This window comes from Chinchilla lanigera, unplaced genomic scaffold (assembly GCF_000276665.1).
Source record: "Chinchilla lanigera isolate Chin_1 unplaced genomic scaffold, ChiLan1.0 scaffold00057, whole genome shotgun sequence".
NCBI classification, from domain to species: domain Eukaryota; kingdom Metazoa; phylum Chordata; class Mammalia; order Rodentia; family Chinchillidae; genus Chinchilla; species Chinchilla lanigera.
In genome coordinates, this window is record NW_004955458.1 from 2,760,208 (window position 1) to 2,782,069 (window position 21,862).

Consider the following 21,862-nt stretch of genomic DNA (forward strand, 5'->3'; position numbering starts at 1 on the left):
TTTATCCAACTCCCCCCAAGGAATTAAGAATAAACTTTCTCCTGAGTATAGAGAGAGTCCAAACATATATTAGGAGAAGTAAGTACAGCCAAAGGGAAACCAGGTTGTTTCTATGTGCTGACGGTTACCATTTTACATTTTTACTTTTACCTTACTAGATAGCTTGGTTTTCCAGAAAGATACATCATGATCTCACTGCATTTCTTGAACTTATCTCTGCTTTTATTGTTTTCTTCAATCAAGTATCTTAGGGATTTATACAGTGACAAGAGAAGGTAAAGTTGTGTCATCTTTACATACTTTTCAATTCTTCATCTTATCTAGAGAGCTTTGAGATAGTTAACCTTTCAGTAAAGCTTTATACCTGGGAAATTAACTTACTGGAGTCAAAAGGTTTGTAGTAGTAGCTTTGAAGTTCAGATCAGAATGATGATTTTATCTGCACAGAAAGATAAAGATAGAAAAGACAGATTTATTTTTTCACAAAGGCAAGCCTGCTAGCAATCTTACTTTCTTAATGTATTTTCTCTACATCAGAGAATTTCATATAAAAAACACTTGATAAAATCTCCCAAAGAATATTATAAATACAATGAATTTCATATTTCATAGAAATCAGCAGAATTTGGCATTATACTCAGTTGGTTTCATGACTTTAAAAATATTTCCATGTCAGTAAATAAATATAACCTTGTCCATTATTTGAAAAGTTTTTAGAAAAAACTGCAGATAAGCCAAATACCATGTTAATATTTGACTATTACTAATTTTACAATTAATTTATTTTAATTGTTATTAAACAATTCAGTCTTTTAATTTGCAAGATTTTGAAATATACTGTCAAAAATTTCACATTTAAAAAAAGAAATGCTGATTTTAAGAAAATTAATAAGCAGAAAAACTGCACAATATCTGTTTTAATACTTATTACCTACAGAGCTGTCCAGTTCATTCCACAGGGAGTAATACTAGAATGCAGTTGAGAACTTATACCACAAATATAATGCTCAAATTTAAGGAAAAAGACAAAATAGGAAAGATAAAGACATATAGGTCATGTTTACAGCTTTGTGCTTTCTGTAAAATAAATCCCATAGAATATTTTATTTATTCTAGTTAGTGTTTGGGAAAAAAGTTAATGTATTGGGACATCAAAATATTCCTTTATGAATTCCTTCTTGCCCTCAGGAAAATACTTAGTAAGATATAAATTAAATTTCATAAAGAAAAGTGAGTTGTTAAATAATGGACAAAAAAACTAACAAAAATGAGTCACTATGTTACAGAATTATATTACTGAGCTCTGGTCCTGTGAATTTTACTTCATTTTGCTGATCTCTCTTTTCCATAAATTGATGTTATTCATTTTATAACCAAGTCAACTTCACATCCATATGTCAGGGATTGCAATGACATTTATTTTCATGGCCATATTTGTAAATATATGTAAAAAGAATAAAAATATTGATAACTATTATTAAACTTAGTATTTGTGATTAGGTCATCGATTTCCACAAAAAAAAATTTGTAAGTTTGTGATTGGCATCAGAATTAAAACTAAAAATTAGATATAGTATTTTACTCCTGAAAGAATACAATCTTAGAATACAGCTCAATATTCAAGTTGCAGATATAGTTAATAAACATTGTTGTAGAGATCTCTAATCCAAAGTTATGTGTCATGTATAGAAAATCTGACTGTATATAAGTTTGATGTTTAATTACTAGTGACGGGGATTGAGACATAGATCAGTGAATAAAACATTCCCCTTCAATTTAGGTACATATATTTTGTGCTTTAATCAGAATGAATATATCACAAAATTTCTCACAGGAATTCATACAATATGATATTTTCAATTCCTTCATGTTCAACTTTTTCATTTTGTTTTGTTTTACAGCAATAGGTATCTTTAGAAAGAAAAAAATGAGTCTGAGAAACCACACACTGATTACAGAGTTTGTTCTCTTGGGTATATCAGACAATCCAGAGACTCAGGCTGTAATTTTCACTTTTTTATTCATAGCTTACATATTAAGTATCACTGGAAACCTGACCATCATCATTCTCACCTTGTCAGATTCGCAGTTAAAGACTCCCATGTACTTCTTCCTCCGCAATTTCTCCTTCTTGGAAATCACATTCACCAGTGCCTCTATCCCAAGATTTTTGTGTTCAATAATTACTAAAGTCAAGACCATTTCCTATAACAACTGTTTAGCTCAATTATTTTTCTTCATCTCCCTGGGTGTGTCTGAATTTTTTCTTCTCACTTCTATGTCCTATGATCGCTATGTGGCCATCTGCAAGCCTCTGCACTACACCACCATCATGAACAAGAAAATCTGTCACCTTCTGGTCTTCATTTCTTATCTGTCTGGGTTTCTGACCATTTTCCCACTACTCATGCTTATCCTCAAGTTGGATTTCTGTGCTTCCAATGTCATTGACCACTTCTCTTGTGACTACTTCCCCATCTTACAGCTCTCATGCTCAGACACATGGTTTTTAGAGACAATTGGCTTTTACTTTGCCTTTGTCACTCTGCTCTTCACATTGGCGTTGGTGATTCTTTCCTACATATGCATCCTGAGCACCATTTTGAGAATCCCTTCTGCCACTCAGAGGAAAAAGGCTTTCTCCACCTGTTCCTCTCACATGATTGTCATCTCCATCTCTTACGGAAGCTGCATATTCATGTATGTCAAGCCCTCCGCAAATGAAAGAGCGTCATTAACCAAAGGGGTAGCTGTTCTCAATACCTCGATTGCTCCCATGTTGAACCCATTTATTTACACTTTGAGAAACCAGCAAGTACAACAAGCCTTCAAGAACTTTCTTCATAAAGCAGTGTCATATAAAAATAAATGACAGTTATTATTAGTAGGAATGAGTGTGATGGTGAAGATCAGTAGTGGAATAAAGGAATTGAATTGTGCCCCCTGATATCCATCTCATAACTCTGCTTTTCTGAGCTCTCTGGCTTCAGTTTCCTTCTAATTTGCAAGTGAATATGATGTGTCTTCCTTTAAAAATATCTATAGGATCCATGTAACCATCCTTTTTCCACTATGAATAGATGATGAGTAGAACATAAATCACTCTACTATTATTAATATTGAAAAATATTTTATTGTAGTGAATTACAGGAGTAAACACCATTTTAATAAACTGACTCAAATTTTCTATTTTCTTTTACAATTTCCTCTTAAGAGTGATGTGAAATATAAATATACTAAATACCTGTAACATGTATTTCTTGCATATTGTCTGCATGGAAGTGTTTCTGTCCAGCTCTTCCTGTCATCTGATGAATTTATGTATTTTTCTTTCTACTTAAAATAATTGGAAATTTACAATATTCTCTATTTCCTGGCTATGCTGGAAGCACATTTTTACCTATTTTCATATATTCTACTTATACGTCTATACTTACTTTTGAAAATATTTAGGAAGATTAACATTAAGGGTAGTCACCAATACTTCATACAACCTAGAAATTGGATAAAATTTTCCTAAATAATAATAGTTCTTCTAGGGAGTGCTTTTGTCTTCTGCCAATTTTAGATCAGGTATATTCGTAGTCATAGGCCTAAATAAGTAAGGTTATCTGTTTTTCATGAATGAAGAAATTTCTGATCAGAAAAACTGTAGCAATTCACTAAGGTCATAGAATAGTACTAACCAATATGGTACCCTGATTTGAAATACAAGCAAAAAACAGTCTTGCTCCATTTACATTTTGGTAGGTTTTACTAAGAATGTGAAAAACATTTTTTTACTCACATGCCTCTTGACAGGGAAAAGATGAACTCTGATATTGTACCTGGCATATAAATGATAGCGTTAATCAAAACAAAAAAAAAATTCTCAATTACCATTGCTGTTGAACTAATCTTCCACAGAATGAACATTAAAAAACTGTAAAATTTAAACAGTAGTACAATAATAAAACTTCTTAGTGGAAGGAAGATTAAATAATAGAGATAATAGATGTATTTAGGATAATTTAAAATATTCTAAGTTTCAAAACTATCATTGAGTACTGGGTTTAAATCCACCTAGGAGTTTAAGTTTCTGGAATTGGTTGCCATCTCTTTCCCAAAAACAATGCCAAGTGAGACTGAAAGCTTCACATGCAGTATTGTTTGTTAGTATTTTTTTTGTCTTATTGCAGCTGTCACTCAATCTTCCCTTCCCAGTTCCATACTAACATGTATTGTACTTTATTTCCATTTGTGCTTCGTACGCATTCATCTCTGGACATCTCTGGTTCACTGAATGAACCCCTTGGTCATGTTTAGGACAAAATCGGTAAAATCCTCAGTAGCTCAGATTATATATAAACCTATGTATCGATGACACCAATCAAATTTCGAACACATTGTGGTGTTATTTCTGCTTCCTGCTTTGCTCCTTCCTCATTCTGCATTACAACAATGTGTCAACTCTGGATGAAATGGGTGAAGCAACACAGTCATTGACAGTACAAGGCTAACTGATTCCCAGTGCCAAAAAAAAAAAGAAAGAACAGAAAAAAAAAAAAAAAAAAAAAAACAGAGTAAGACATGCAGAAGGCAGTGGAAAACTGCTAAATTTCACCACTGATGCAACACGTACCACTTCAGCTTTTGGGCATATTAAACCATGAAATGGCTATGTCTTCTCTTTCACTGTCACTTTATTTTCTGTTGGGTAAAAACAGGAAAGTATTATATCTGTGTCTCTGTTTTCAATCAAATACAGAATATGTAGTACTGTATTTAGAAGAAACTTTAGTTTTAGGTAGCCCAAGATTATGTTTGATATTTTCTAGCTATATAAATGAATAAAAGTTACCTAGTACTTGAAAACTTCAGTGATTTTTTTGAAAGTAGGATAAAACTTTTAAATGTGCTTTAAGAGTGAAATGAGGTAATATACAAAAATATACTAGAATACATAGTACCTTTAATTAAAACACAATTTATGAATACGCTCTTGAGGTTGAGAAATACTTTGAACTAAAAAAAAAAAATAATTTGATATAGCTGTTGTTAGAGCCCAAGTGCCGCATCATGTGGGGAGTACACTGACTCATCTAATTTTATTTAATTCTTATGAACACTCTTGAAATTTCAAAGGTGTTATAAACAAACTGAAGCTAAACAAATTAAGTCATCTGAAGTCACAAGTCTACTACAAGATCAGTTTGTATTTTAAATCTATGTCTCTCCAATGCCAAAGTTTAAATACTTTCTGTGATAGTGAAATGAACTTACAATGTCACAAATTAAAAATTAATAGAGTTTTGCAATGATGATTATGTTATTCATTTCCTTTCTCATTTAAATTATATATGACTAACTAATAAACTGAGAGTATGAGTTTATGACTAGGCAGTTACCAGAAACCCTTACAGGTATGTATTGTTCTATATAAAATTTTTATTAAATATGTTTTGATGTCCTCTAGTTCCCCTTGCTTTGTTTATACACATAGGCTGAATGCTGAGGATGTGCCAATCACATTAATAAATACAAAATATTCTTTTCTTTCTAATGAGTGTCACCTAAAATAATGGTAAAACATAGTGAGAAGATATTTCAATAAAGCACGTATTCAATAAAGTGCATTCTCCTGAGGAGTCCTTGTTTTATGCAGGCTGACAGAAGGAACCTTTGTGTCGGGACCCCTGGTCTGGAAGGCTTGCCAAAAGTACGAGAAGTGTACTTGAGTGTAATTATGAAGCTTGGACTGATATTGTCCACATTGCACTCATTTACCTTTTTTCTAATGTATTATTCTAAAGTCAAAAAGCTCTGTATACTCATAAGGTAGGAAGAAAAATGTCACATGATCAATAAAGTACATATTTGCAGAAACACTCTGTGAAATTTTTTCTAATAACTTCTTCTGAAGCTTAATGAAAGAACTGAGTAAATGTAGCAAAACTTGAAAAATCATAGTATCAAGATTATTGAAATACTTGAAACATTCACAGCAAGATACAAACACATGCACATAACACACCCAGAAATAAAAATGGAAGCAAATGCCCTTATCAGTCTTGCAAAGTAATACTTTTTTATCCTATAAACTTAATAGGTCCTTTAATGTACCTTTCTTTCTTCACATTGAACAGCCCATATCTCATCTAGTTTATTTGGAAGGTCACTGATAATATTTATCTGATGGTGGGGATATGACAACAGCTGCCTGGGGATGTTTCAGAATGAAAGCCCTGAAAATTGTGTATATAATCTTATTGAGCAAATATTAAATATCTGTGGCTATTTTGGGGTTGCTTAAAGAATCTGTCTCACTCTTTGGAAGTCAAAAATGAAGTAACTCTGCTGAAATGAGCAGGAAGAAGTGAGGACTTCATAACCTAACCCAAGTTCTTCTAGAGACAACACGGTCCTGCATTCAGAAATTAGATGAAATGATAAGTTAATTGCTTGAAAAGGTTATTTATCCTTCACACAATTCCATCCTTGAGGTAGTTTAAGGCTTTTTGGAATCATGTACTTCTTAAATATTAAAGTTTAACTCCTCTCAAGAGCTATAAGTGCTTATAAGTTTTATACAGCTTATTTTATGCCAGAACATGAACACAGTCTCTTGAGCTTTTATAAGTACTTTTATATAAAAGCTTAGTATAACACACTCCTCTCTCCCCTGCACCTCTTCAGACTGGATCGCCTACTGATAGAGTTTCAGTACTCCTCTGTCTCTTCAAAGACTGCATTTTGAAGTGTTTGGATCTTGGGATGGTCTCATTAACCTTTCCAATGTATTTTTTTCTTCTTGTAGAACTGGGGATTGAACTCAGGGCCTTTGCACTAAGCTACATCCTCAGCCTGCATTTTTTATTTTTTTATTTTGTGACAGGTCTCACTTGATTGCCCTGGCTGGCTTCAAACTTTTGATCCTCTCCTTACTGTGTCTGTATCTTGTAAAAGCCTGTGCTGTCATGCCTGCTCAATGCCCAGATACCAACCATCACAGCTATTGCTGTATTCCTTCACAACTCCTATCAATGGCAAAAAATAATGAGTCATATAATTATTGTTTAAAATGTTACAATTTGTGGAAAACTTCAGAAGATAAACATTCAACAAAGTTAAAACAAGTTTACAATACAATCCTTTCATTCATTTTCTTTTTTATTTTAAATAGAAAAAAACAATAAAAGCAATGATACAAAATTTCAAAACAAGATAATAGGAAATTAACAATGGCTATTATATTGCCTATTGTTATCATCAAAGGGGTTGCTCATATTACGAGATATAGGCATGCAAAACTGACCAAACAAATGCAATGGGGGAAGAAAAAATACATATATTCACAAGATAGCTAAGAAAATTATAGTACTAATTTCTATTAGTTCATTGAAAAGAACAGTTTGTGCTTATATTCTTTCATTCATTCTCAATCTGAAAATATAGTAACATAATATATTTCCAAATATGTCTCTAATATCAGTAAGTTATTGCAGGAATTTCATGCTTGAAATCAAATCCTGCCTATTTGATGAGAAAATATTTTTTATTGCAAGGTGTTATCAAATTCTGGGGTTCTTTAGACCTTTCTCAGGTACTTGGTGTCCTGCACAAAGACATGAAAAAATGGTAGTAAGGTTTTACATTTAATAAAGTTAGGAAAAGAAGTACACACTGTAGAATAAGAGCAGGACTTTGAGAGTTCACAGTGGCCTCAAGATTAGTGGCAAGGTCTTTTGTATTCCTCATTCTTCAGGTTGATATCAGATCTAGGCTATCCTGTCAAAAGTCTGCTTAATTTCAGTCCACAAGAGTTGAAACTAGCACTTTCTGATTAGAGTGAGGTGCAGGGCTTGGGAACTGTATTCTGGGACATGTGTCCTGGATCTACATGATTGACGGGTCATGCCCACTTACTTAGCCAATTAGACATGCTATAATGTTCTGCCTCAAAGTGTTACGAAAAACTCATGCTTTTAAGCAAATAAAGGAATTTAAAAGGATGAATTAAAAAGAAATTGTAGGAAAGTAAATAAAAATTACAGCGGTGCCTCAGTTCACGAATGCTTTTGTTTGTGAACAATTTGATTTGCCAACAAAAACGCTTGGGAAAATTTTGTTTTTGTTGGCAAACTACCTCAGTTGACAAACACAACTGTGGCCACCTTTTGTGCATAAAGACATGCATGCCCATCTTTTTCAAAATCATAGAACAAATTAATCTTGTGAACTGAGATACCACTTTATTATTTCATAAAGTTCTGTATAAATTTATATGTCAAATGGGATGGGGCACGTTCAGATGACACATGAATATGGAGTCACTAGTTAAGTAAATTTGCTGCCCTCCACAGTTTTCTAATTTTATTTATACGGTCCAGCAGATTACTGGTATCTGCTCACTTCTTGGAAAAGAATCAATGCTGGCAACGGATGCTGCAGAAACACGGAGGGTAAAAGATTGATTATAACACAACAGGTACACAACTAGCGCAGTTTTCTGTTCAGGGCCATGTTTCCTCACTGAAAACGGTGTATTTTCTCTATTTAAGTTCCAAGATTGAAGCAGTCCGGTGAAATTGACAGTAAGTAGTAACGGTCAACGTTTTCATACCCTAATAATAATGTTTTTAAAGGGCAGATTGCACTTAGTACTCTGTTCTTAATTACTTGGAATCGTGGGCTTTTAACTATGGTTGTTAAAAATTAATTAAAATTAAAAATTTCATAATCCTGTTGAGGTCTAAATTTAGCATATGGAAGAAGAAATCTGAATTTGTACCCTCTTTACAACCATTTTATCAGTTTCCTTTGGTTTTAATGCTTTCTTAAATAAAACAGTTCCTAATTTCCAAGTTGCTTGTTTGCATACTATTTTAATTTACAAATAATTTTCTTTTAATTAAATATCCTGATCTTAGTTCTCTCTTTCAGTCGGGATGTTTAATTAAATGTTACTTTTTCATTTTTTAAATCTCTACTGCTAATTTTTAACTTGGTTTGTGTTGAGTAAAAGTTATATCAAACACTGCAAGGTGTAGGAAGATTTATTTTCATGAACCCAATGATATAGATTTGATTACTCAATTTGAACTGCTAACTGTTTAACAAATTTAGACTTGTGGCTTTCTTTCTTTGATTTATTTGTTTTGCTTTTTCTTCTATGCTACACTAGTTTGCCATGTAGCAATTGCACTGTGCAATATTACAATAAGGACTGTGAAAATTTTTATGGATGTAATGTCTATTACAGTTTGTGATAGTATTTCTCTCTAGTTCTCAGTGATTTAAACGTGACAAAGCCTTCTGCACTTTGCCACAAAAAGCAAGTTTTCCAGGTGACTATTTTGATGACTGTCAAAATAAGAATTTATGGTGTATTACTGTTGATTCACTTTGAATTAAAATATATATACCAGCAAAAAATTACATGTCAAGAAAATATGGTTTCTTTTACATGTCCTTTCTTTTAAAGTTATTCAACAAAGGATATTCTAGACCAAGAATATAAATATATCTTGTAAAGTACCTGATATGGGCAAATATATCTCATAAAACAAAGATAAATCCAAGGCTATATTTTACACAGCATAAAATAAAGAACCGTGGCTGATGTCAAATGTAATTCAACAGCACACTAAACAAGAATTAACTATAGAAATGCTTCTTTTAAATGTTTTAACTATACTAGGAGCTGGAATATGGTGAAATAAACTGGGCAGTGCATTACTAAATGGGTCATCCTTTCACCTGCAGAATGGGCAATTATCTTTCTACTTGTGAGTGGGTCATTACATTTTTCTGTTAACCAAGCAAACTTTCTAAAGACACATATATTTCACGTTACCATTGCCAAAAGTACAAATATTCTCAGCTCCAGACTACACTGCTTCTCTCCAGAAGACTGCACTTTTATTCCTTTGAGAGCCCTTTTAAAATTCTGCCTGATAAATCTTTTTATGTCCCTTACAGATGCATCTTGAAAATTTTTGCTCTATGATGCAAGCCAGAGAACCTACAACTTATATGTGGGTGGAATCACTCAGGTTTCCCCACCTCCACTTGAGGATTGCCTTAGGCCCTGTCTAGGGAAACTGGAACAGACGAAGTTAAGATTGGTAGGAAATGTGAAAAAACACCCCCGCTTGCTAGGCTTGAAACAACAGGCTTGGAGAAAAAGAGTGCAACAAAAGCAAAACATTATTCTCAGTCTTGAAAAGCTGCGTGTCTGCTAGACTGTGGACACAAGGGTCGCTACAACTTTTCATCTCTAAGGTTGAGGTCTCTCTCCCAGTCCCTCAAGAGCTGAGTACTACAGAGTGAGTAATCTTCCCAGACATCGCCCAAATCACCTTTGCGTTCCTTATTTCCCCTAAGTGTCCTCACTCAGCTAATGGCTGTATATTTCCACAAAATCTTTCTTGTTGATTTTGTTTCTTTCACTTTTATTAGGACATATTTTCTGTACATAACGATGGTATTCAGCGTAGTGAAGTGTTGTACATACACAACACATTTTATCCCACTTTTTCCCCTCCCTCCACTTCCTTTTTATTTTTCTAGCATCACATTCATTTATTTGTCTTATAAGGCTTAGAAATTTAACTAAGATATGTATAGATTGAAAATCAGACTAATAGGTCAAAGAACATATAAAACAATTGTACTAAATCAACACTAGTACAACAATTGTACTAATATTTTAGATACATTTTCTTGCATAGGACTACAATACCTTTTTTCTTTTTTCCGTACGTACATATATATGGAGAGAGAGACAGAGAGACAGAGAAAGAGACTTATATGAGAGAAATCATGTGATATTTAAATTTGTACACCTCCATTACATCACATGACATTATGGTCTCAAGGTGCATTCATTCTGGTACAAATGACTCAAATTTATCCTACTTTATGGCAGAGTAGTACTCCATCATGTATCAACAGCACAATTTTATCCACTATCTGTTAATGGACATATAGTCTGTTCCTAAGGTTCAGCTATTATGAACTGTGCTGCTATAAATATGGGTATGTATGCATCAATGTGCTATGATGTCTTTAATGCTGTATGGAAGATTTCTAGAAAGAGAATAGCTGAGTCAAATAGAATTTCTACTTGTATTTTTTTGAGGAATCTCCATAATGATTTCGATAGTGCTTGTGTCAGTTTACAGTGCCACCAGTAATGCAGGATTCCTCTCTCCCCACTACCTCACCTGCATTTATTATTGATTTATTTCTTGATGATAGCAATTCTTTCTGTGGTGAGAGAGAATCTCAGTGTTGTTCTAATTTGCATTTCTCAAATTCCAAGTGATAGTGAACATTTTAAATATATTTATTGGCAGTTTGTATTTCTTTATCTGAGAAGTGTCTATTCATTTTGGATGCAAATTTTTAATTGGGTCTTTAAATTTGAGGGGTCTAATTTTTTGAGTTGGTTATATATCGTAGGAACTAGTCCTTTGTCTGAGGAGGAATTGGCAAAAGGATTTTTTTGCTTTCTGTGGGTTCTGTCTTCACTTCATTAGTAGTTTCCTTTTCTGTAAAAAGCTTTTTAATTTGATATGAGCCCAATTGTTGATTCTTCACATTTTTTCTTGTGCAAGTGTGGTTTTGTTCAGAAAGTCCTTGGCTACACCTATGTCTTCAAGAGTTTTACCTCTTTTGTCTTCCAGCACATTGTTTCTATTCTAAAGTTTAGATTTTTTAAGCCATATTGATTTTACCTTTGTGCATTGTTAAACATAATGGATCTAAGTTAAACCTTTTGCATATCAGTAGTCAATTTTTACAGCACCATTTGAAATATCTTCCATCAAAGTTATTTGACCTCCTGGTCAAAAATAATATAGCTGAGAGTGCCTGAAGCTGTTTCTGTATCTTCTATTCTGTTTCATTGATCCACAAGTCTGGTAGGTTTTTCTTGTTGTTGTTTTATTGTTTGTTCTCTGGCTGGGTTTTTCTTGGAGGGTGTCAATACTGATCTGTTTCTATCTCTGTAGCTTTGTAGTATAACTTAATGTCCAGGATTGTGATGCCCCTGCTTTGCCTTTGTTGCCTAGAATTACTATTGCTATTCTAGTTCGCTTCTGGTTCCATGTAAATTTTAGGATCACTTTCTTAAGTTCTACAAGGAATTTCATTGGTATTTTTATTATGATTGCTCTACATGTATAGAACAGTTTTGGAAGTATGGATATTTTGGCTAGATTTGTTCTGTCTACTCAGGAACGGGGAATATCTTTACATTTTCTGATTTCTTCAATCACTGTTTTCAAAGTATTATAGTTTTACTGTAGAGGTCTCTCATTTTCTTGACTAGGTTATTTCCTAAGTATTTCACTTTGGGTCTTGCACTTGCAAGGGTATTATTTCCCTAATTTCCTTCCAGTGAGTTTGCTACTAGTGTAGGGGAACACCATTGATTTTTTGATCGTTGACTTTGCATCCTATATACGGCTAAGTTTGGATATTAGTTCTAGGAGTCTTTTGATGGAGTGTTTGGAGTCTTCTGTATAGAGGATCATGTGATCAGCAAAAATGATAATTTATATTCTTCCTTCCCTATGTGTAGCCCTCTTATTTCTTTCTCTTGTCTTATTGCTCTAGTTAGTGTATCAAGACCTATATTAAACAAAAGTAGTGATGGCATAATTGCTTAATGTTTCTGGATTTTAGAGGGAAAGATTTAAGCTTTTCTCCATTTAATATAATGTTCACCATTGGTTAGTCATAGGTGACTTTTATCAGTTTGAGATAAAGATCTTCTATTCGTATTTTCTTCAGTGTTTTTATCAAGAATAGGTGTATGATTATTCAAATGCCTTTACTGAATCTATTGAGATGATCATGTGATTTCTTTCATTCTATTAATGTTATATATTATTACTTTTATAGATTTGCATAGGTTGAAATATCCCTACATGCCTGATTTGATCATGATGAATGATCTTTATGACATTTGCTGTTTTCTGTTTGCCAGTATAAGTGAAATAAATTTGCATACATATTTAAATATTTGTGGAACAACAGAATCCATAATTTGGGTATATATATTTTCTCATGTAAGAGAAACCATGCAACATTTACTCTTGTTCATCTGACTTTTTGCACTTAACATTATGTCCTTAAGCTGCATCCATTTACCTACAAAAGCTTCAAGTTTATCTGTCTTCGTGACAATGTAATACTCCTACATTCAATGACACAAGATAGATATTTCCATTACAAGAGTTACAAACAGGTGAATACAAAGGAATGGGACTGAAGCAAGTCCAAAACTAGCAGGATGAACACTAAATCTTGCAATTCTATGTGATACATCCAAGGCAATCTGTAGCAAGATGTGACTTCCATAGGGCTTGAGTGGCTCTGCCGCTATAGCACTTCAAGTTGTTGTAGCTTCTTTCTTATGCTGGCTCTTCTCTCTCCATGTAGATTCCTCAAATGAACCACATTCTTGGCTTCCCCAAACTTCCGGGGTCTCCATGGCACTTTGGTGTTGATATTTGCTCACTAGTTCTCCTTATTATAAAATCAAATGTGACGGTTTGTCTCCATTACCCTTTAGCTTACATTTGGAGAGAAAACATCTTTTAAAATCTTGTCATGACGTTTTTAGGGTGCTTGCACTTCTGCCCCGATGTGGTTTTTAGGTTTTTTCTGTCCCAAAGAATTGAATGAGACAAGGACAAACATTGGTAAAGTTTTACATTTAATAAAGGTGGGGGGAAAAGTAGACTCTGCAGAGCAAGTATGAGTCATGCAAAAGTAGGAAAAATGGAAACAAATTTAATAATATACCCTGCAGCATAGGGTGGACTAACGCTAAGAACCGCGATAGCAACATTTCATAGCAGCTGCTTCTTTCTTGTATTTCCCATGAAGGCATCACATCCATGTTATCCTACCAAAAACCTTGAGTTCTGGTGTAAAGTCTATCTGCAAAGCTTTGGGAAATGTTCTGCACATGTATCCAGGGGATTTCATCACACCTCCTTTCCCAGCCAGGTTAGCTACATCTTATCTTCCTGCCTCATTTCCCCTAGAGAGACACATATCTTCATAAGTCTTTATAATGTGCTGAGAGGGTGGAGGTCTCTGTTGTTCTACATCTACTTCCTGCTGCAAGTGGCTATAGACTCTATCTACTGTGGATTAAGTGCTCTTCATCTACCTTGGAGGTTTTTGGCTCACTGGCTGGGTTAAATGAAAAACCTGTATTCAGAGCCACACTGGAGTCTTATTTCTTGAAGAGAAATCTCAGGTCTTCAAGAGCATCACAGGAGTAGTTTTTTCCTTCTGTGTGTGTTTTTTCTCTAGGCAGTGCACATGGGACTGGCTTTAACATAGAAGGATGAATCCAGTTATCTATCTCTGCCACTTTTACTGTAATGGGTATGGCAAAGATCTCTGAAAAGCAAACCTTTCATTTTGGTTTTAACTGGTCTGCAGGAGTCCCTTCTCTCCGAGTTTTTATGGATACTTGGTCTCCAGGGTGGTCGCTAGGTGGTCTCATTGGGACAAGCGATTGGAGAACTCTGTTTCCATTCATTTGGATAATTTGTGATACTTGATCTAGATTAACAAGACAATGTAAGGGTTTCACAATCCCTGGATCTACTACCATATCACAAGATAGAAATGGCCGCCAATACACCTTCTCAGATGAACCCATATTTATCCCAATTGTGGGAACCTTTCAAACCTTCATCAGGCCTATCAGGCATACATAGGGCCGGGACTCAGATGTCTCTTGGCAAAGTTTTGTTAGAGCTCATTTTAGGGTCTGGTTGGGTCTCTCAACCATTCCAGAAGATTGAGGTCTCATGTCAAAGGGAGATCGTGCTTTATTCCTAAAGCTTTTGCCACTCCCTTCGTTATTAGAAAGGGAAGAGAAAGTCCATTGTCACTCTTAAAGGACCAGCATAGTCCAAACCAGGGATGATATTTTGAGGAGGGCCTTGGCTACTTCTGTGGCCTTTTCTGAACAGATGTGGAAGACTCAATCCAACCTATAAAGGTGCCATCTAGGACCAATATCTATTTAAATCCCCCACTTGGTAGCATGCGGGTAAAGTCTAATGATTGTCTCTGCCAGGATATGTACCTCTCCTCAGTATGTGTTCTAACAAAGGGAGTGGTTTGGACTTGCCTGGGTTATTATAGGCACACAGTGGCAAATTTGCAAATACAGTTAGTGGTTGGTGCTAATTCTAGTCCTGTGAAAATTCAAGTGATAATTGTCAACATAGCATCATTTCTCATATGGAAAGAATCATGAAAGGTTTTTGTAATCTTCCATGGTGTTCCTTTAGAAACCAGTTGGTTTTCTAAATACCGCCAGAGTTTCTTTTTAATTCCACCTTAGCCTAAGCACAGTTATCATCCTGCAGAGTATAGATGGGTTTTAACTGTTCCTTGGGAACTGGGAATAAGAGTTCTAAGAGTGTAAGGCTGTCTTTCTTGCCTTATTATGAGCTTTTCAATTTTCAAATGAGACTTTAAGCATATGCCTTTGGTGTACCTTACATGATTGTAGAAAGATGGACTGACTGTAAGAGTTGTAGAATTTCCTGCTTGTGCCTTATAGATGATAGCTTTTTAGTTATCAAGTGGTTTCTGCCCAGATTGCTGCATGGGCATGTAACAGCAGAAAGGCCCAGTTGGAGTAGCATCTTGCCTTTCCTAATATCAATACCCAAGTAATTGCTACTAGTGCTGCCTTTTGACAGAGTTCCCTGGAGAATGGGATTAGGCTTCATTAACCTGCTGGGAACAGACAACTGCATAGCCTGCCTTTCAGCATCCTGCTTGGGCCTCCTCAGTGTCTTCGGGGGGCAGGTCACTGACGCCCTGTCTGTATGCATATGTTACAGAGACCATTTGTTCATAAGAGTGGTTTCTGGGTCTGTAGGCATCAGAGGGACAGGACTGAGCAACTTAACAGAGGGTTATCTGAGCCTTTTCCATGGAAAGTTCAAATCTTTTCTTAGCTAGAAAGGTGAGGGCTTATATTATAATATGGTTTTATCACTCCTAAATTGGGCTGTAAAGTATCATTTGCATCCCAAGGGATGATTTTGTGTATAGCTCTAGATTTCTTAAGTCTTTCATAGTGCCTGAGCAAAAAACCCTATGAGAAGAACTGTCCAACTATAGTTCTGTTTCTCTTTTGAAATAGGATTTTCCAATTGAAAAGCAAACAGAAACTGAGAATCTGAGTGGAGGGAAGAACAAATTTGTTGGAATTTGGGAGTGAGCTGTGAATGGATATGTCACCAGAGGGGGCACGGGATTACAGCTTCCTTAATGGAGTACAAGCCTCATGGTTTGATGTTCTCCTAAGGGCTTTGCTACAGGGAGAATGGGAACATTTCAAGGGCAGTGACAAGGCAGCCAAAGGCCATATTTGAGAAATTCCAGAGACTGGAGGCCTTCCAGGCATTTTCTTTGATAGGAATTGGCCCTACCCGCCATTCCACTACACATGCAGCAGGATCCCAACATTGGCTAATTGGGTCAGAGATACTTGGCACAGTCCCAACAGGTAAAATCTGTTTTGGCTTTTGATAGCATTTGAGAATTACCTTCAGGTTTGCTAGCAAACATCTTCCTAGCAAGGAAGTAGGACACCGTAGAACAACTGCCAACTCATGGTTTCACATTTAGCCTTAATTTGACATGGTGCAAGAATAAAAGTCTGTCCAGGGGTCCCTTGAACTATGGCTGAAGATCCATAGGAGGGTTTTCCAGAGAAAGTCAAAATGGAATAAATTAATTAAATTGGTGCCCCATGACATCCAAGATTATCCATGGTTCCTCACTGGAAATGGTGCCTGTGGACAGGGGTATTTTAGGTTCCCTTGGGCCTCTTCAGTGTGTGAAATGAGGGTTTTCGCTAACCTACCCTCTCTCTGACTGCTGGGACATCAACCCTCCAATGCCATCAGTCAGGAACATTGGCTGTGTCACATGTGGGGCAATGCCCAGGCAGCAGCTTGGTGCAGTTGTGTGCCCAGTGCCCCTCCTTCTTGTACTTTAATTGTCATTGGGTTTTCCCTTATTAAATTTGGTGAGTTTAAAGGATTGCCAATTGTGACAACTGTGATTCTAGCCCTTTTCTTTTGACCCTCCTCTGCATTCTCACCGTTGATTACAAAAAAGGCTGTGTCACATAATTGGGCCACAGGTGTCTGAGGACCCATCTGATGGTTTTGTAATTTATATCAAATATCTGGGGCTGACTGACAAATGCAATGATGGCCCATCACTGCCTCCCTCTCTCTCAGAGAAAAACTTGTGTTTGTATATTTATGAAAAACTTCTAGCAATTGGCTATGATTTTTCCCTTTTGCTCTCTATGACCCTGCTCACCTTATGATAATTAACAAATTTTGAAATACACCTTTTGATGCCCGACTAGTATTATAGTACCCGTTTCATACTGTGGAAGGGAGAAGAGCTTCTTCGGGGTGGTTTTCTTCTCTCTGAAAGTATACTGCTGATTTGAGTATTTCTTAGCCTCTTGTAGGGGTCTTTGTCTTTCACCTGGGGTACAGCAAGTACTCAAGATTATGGACATCTCACCATGCCAAGTCAAAAGCAAAGGTCAAAATTTGAAGCCCATCTGCAAAATTAGCATCCTGGGAAAGTCAGCCTACCCAGCCTTTGCATTGCTGGATCTCTGCAGCTGAAATGTGTGCCTGAACTAGAGTGCTCCCCTCTGCTGCTCGGACTTCTCTCAGAGGCAGAATGAGTTGATTTAAAGGAGTAGGAAGCAGCACTGTGAGTATGTCCAGTGGGGTTTAAAGCTGTCTGTGTGCACCCAGTGGAACTTAAGGCTGTCTGAGAAGCCTAGTGAAGGGCCTGAGGAATATTGCATTCTTCTGTGGCATGAGGCTCTGTAGGAATTCCTGAATCACCTGAAGGGGATGGACTGATTTACTGGTGTGAGGATTATAGGAAGGTCACGGAGACCTCATGATGTGGTTGTCTTTATTAAACAGATGGGAAAGGCCCATACCCCTCTGAGAGATAGGTGGGGATCCAAGGACAGGATCATCAACAGTCCCATCTCTTCCTTGAGGGCCACTCTAAATACTATAGTTTCTGGGGATTTCCTGAGATAAATGGTCATAAGAACCTGAACATAAGGGATTTCACTTCTATGATTTAAGCTGGTATGATTTAATTGAAAAATAGTCTCATAATTTAAACTGCCATCTCCTACCCACCTCTCACCATTCCTAGCTCAGACTGAACCCAAAGCACATTACAGTAATAGGTTAGTTCATTTTTAAAAACAGATTGGCCAATCATTTTCCAGGTATCAAGGATATAGCATAGCAGCAAATTTGTTGGAATCTGGGGGATATGGTTCATGAAGTTTCCCATGAATCATTTTGGGGCCTAGAGAGAGAGAGAAGTAGGATTCAGGTCCTTCAGACATCATTCTATGCAGAAGAAGGAGACTTGATTTGAGCCCACAAAGTGTCCTTTGTGAGAATCAAGTATTTACTAAACAAAAATCTGCCCAAAGCTGGGGTTGTGCTGGCATCCTTTGAAGAGAGACTTTCTTTTAGTCTTAGGGTTCCCCATACTGTGCCTCATCCCCTCCTTAGAAAGAAACTTATTGAGCGACTTGATGGCTCTACTCAACACTTTAAAACTCCCAAGAGATCTTCAGCATTTCTGGGCCATTTGATGTCTCTACTTGATGGAGCTGTACAATAAAGAGTATCTCTTCCTTTTACCCTGAGAGTAAAAACTTTGACACTGTGTTCAAAGCAGCAGAGATGGAAAACTCTTTTAAAAAGAAACTTGAAGTTCTAAGAACAAGGATGGCTCTGCTCTTGCATACTCACAATCACTTGAGTTAACTCTACAGGCTATTCTTTTGTTCTGCTCAAGTTGTCAGGCACCTGTATCTTGTTAGAAGGAAAAAGGAAGGGATCCAGCCTAATTCAAATGAAAAGAGGGGAAAGTCCCTATGGTCTCTACACTCAGAGGCTTAACTGCTGTTTACAAAGGTGAGATTTCCCAGTGAACCTAGGTCTGTTGAAACATGGTAAACAAGGTTGGTGGGACCCACATGGCTGCTTCATTTGATGCACCAAAATGGAACTTAGGATGATGTAATGCCCTCAATAGTCTAAGTTTATCCTTCTTTATGGCTCAGTAGTACTCTATTGAATAAAAAGTAAACACATCTTTTTTAGCTATTCCCCAGTTGATAGGTATTTGGGTTGTTTCTAAGATTTAGTTATTATAAATTGTGCAGAAAACATGGGTGCACATATGTCACTATGGTACCATGTTTTTAATTGTCCCAGGAAATTATCCAAAAGGGAAATAGCTGGGTCAAATGGCACATCTTATCCTAGTTTTCTGAGAAATCTCCACACTGATTTCCACAATGATTGCACCAGTCTACCCTCTCATCAGCAGTGGAGAAGCGTTAAGTAAATGGTTGCACTTTGAGACCATACTCTTAAGTGAAATCAGATACACATGCGTAAATATCACATTATTTCTCTGGTGTTAGATACTCAAAGTGTAAATAAGGACCAAAGTGTATAAAAGTAATTGTGAAATAGGAAGAAATTGTTTAAAAGAAAGGGGAAATAGCAGTGGGGGAGAGGGAAAGGAAGGAAGAGAAAAGAAAGATAAGAGAATAAAATGGAAACAAAGTTTTGTAAATAAGGAGAGGAAGTATGGGTTAATAGAGGGCAGGAAATTGAGTAAAAAAAAGAGAAATCAGTATATATCATTTACAGTTACAAATTCCCTATGAGAAATATAACCACCATGTATATCTAGATTGTACCAATAAACTTAATAAGAACTTTTTAAAAGATGTTAAGTACATGTACCTACTCCCTAAGATGAATGTAAACACTATATACTCCAAAATGTATTGACAAAATAAATAAATATAAAATACTGAAAATGATTATACCATTCCTGTACACCAATATTGAAACAATAAATAAATAATAGCAAAGAAATAATGCCTTGAGAAAGAAAAGGCCATCTAGGGAAAAGCACAGATGAGCTGAGCACTAAAAGAAGTAAACTGGGATAGATAGATATTTAAGCAGGAGATCAGGCTAATTTTTCAAAGGAGTAGCCAAACATCATGGAGAACAGAAAAATGAGGACAATTAACAATGGGCTTTCTGGGTATGCCTTACTAATTCATACCTGTTGGGTGATCAAAACTGAGAAAGGGAAGTAAGAAAAGGAGAGCTAAACTTGAAGCAGGCCTGTAGGCCTCTTAAGGGCTAGGAAAACCAAAAAGAAGCTATGTACTTCCTTTGCCACATCCCACGAGGGGCGGGGCACACAGGAAGCTATTCCGAGTGTCGTAAGAAAAGCCTTCAGGGTTCTCTAGCCCAGGGGAGAGAGATAGAAAAAGAAGAATAAAACTCCATGCCTATAGATTTTAGAGAGAGAAACAAATTTTTAAAAAAGGTGCCCAAAGGGTCTTACCTGTTCTCCTGGCTGGCTAAGCCAGTTGTGTTTCCCGGCTTTGGGGTGCTGGAGTTTCCTTTAAGAGTGATATCTAGGTTCTTTCTGTCCCAAACAAAGAATTGAATAAAACAAGAAGAAACAGTGGCAACATTTCATATCTATTAAAGGTAGGTAAAAAAAACAAGCTCTGCACAGAGTTGGGGCTACGTAAAAGTAGGAAAAAGAGAGAGAAAAAATATATACTTTGTAGTGTAAGGGTGGGTTGCTGTGAAGAGATACAAAGGCAAGATGACTGTCTTTTTATACTTCCCATGCCAGTGTCCCCTCCATGTCATCCTATCAAAACCCTGCTCAAGTTCTCATAAGAAGTCCACATGCATGGCTTTTGAAATGGTTCTGCACAAGTATCTGGGAATTTCATCATGCCACCTTTCCCAGCCAATTTGAGCCACACCCTGCCTTCCATGTTCAATTGGTCCAAAATTTATAAAATGTAAGCCTACAAGACTTATGAGACACACAAATGACCAAATATACACATTGTGGGAATTCCAGAAACCAAAACAGTATGTGACAGAATAGAAAATTTATTTCATGATATATTGGTAGAAAACTTCCCAAATCTTCAAGGAGATATGTACATTCAGATCCAGGAATCTCAAAGGACTTCAGTTAGATAAAGTCAAAAAATTTTTGCTAAGGAAATTAATGAAAATCACTACACTGCATACCAAGATCCGTGGAACACAGTAAAAGCGGTCATGTGAGATAAGCTGGTAGCAATAAATGCATACATTAAAAACCCTAGAAAGGTTCCAATAAATAATTTAATACTACAACTTTAAGCTTAGAAAAGCAACAATAAACCATACCAAAACATGGTAGAGGAAAAAAAAATAGTAAATATCAGAGAATAAATAAATACAATCAAAAGTAAAAAAGAATATAAAAGGTCTATGAAACAGAGTTGTGTTTTGAATGGGTAAAGGAAATTCATAGCCAATATCAGATTGAAAGGGAAGGAACAGAAACCATTTCCTCTAAGATGGGAACAAGAAAAATGGTGTACATTTTCACCACTCTTATTTAATATAGTATTGAAATTTGTAGTAAAAGCAATGAGGTAAGAGATAAAAGGGCGTCCAGATTTTAAAAGATGGAATTTCATTACCTATGTTTATGGACTAAATGATTACCTTCATTGGAAAAGGTGAATAATGCATGAAAACTTATTAGAACATAACAATTTCCCTAAAATACAACAATATAAAATCAACATATGAAAAAGTAGCAGGGCTGGGGATTTAGCTCAGAGGCACAGCACCTGCCTGGCAAGAGCGAGGTCATGAGTTCGATTCATGGCATCAGAAAAAAAAAAAAAAGTAGCTTTCCC

At 35.9% G+C, this 21,862-nt stretch overlaps 1 protein-coding gene across 1 annotated transcript; it reads left to right on the top strand.

Annotated features, from left to right (window-relative positions):
• The first annotated feature begins 1,927 nt into the window (after positions 1-1,927).
• On the top strand, positions 1,928-2,872 carry LOC102021211 (olfactory receptor 6C3-like). Its single transcript, XM_005397501.1, has one exon. The coding sequence runs from the start codon at positions 1,928-1,930 to the stop codon at positions 2,870-2,872; it is 945 nt and encodes a 314-aa protein (XP_005397558.1).
• Positions 2,873-21,862: the final 18,990 nt, after the last annotated feature.

Bases quoted from the DNA above. Each gene is read 5' to 3' on its own strand.
- LOC102021211 (XM_005397501.1), top strand. From the start codon at position 1,928: ATGAGTCTGAGAAACCACACACTGATTACAGAGTTTGTTCTCTTGGGT.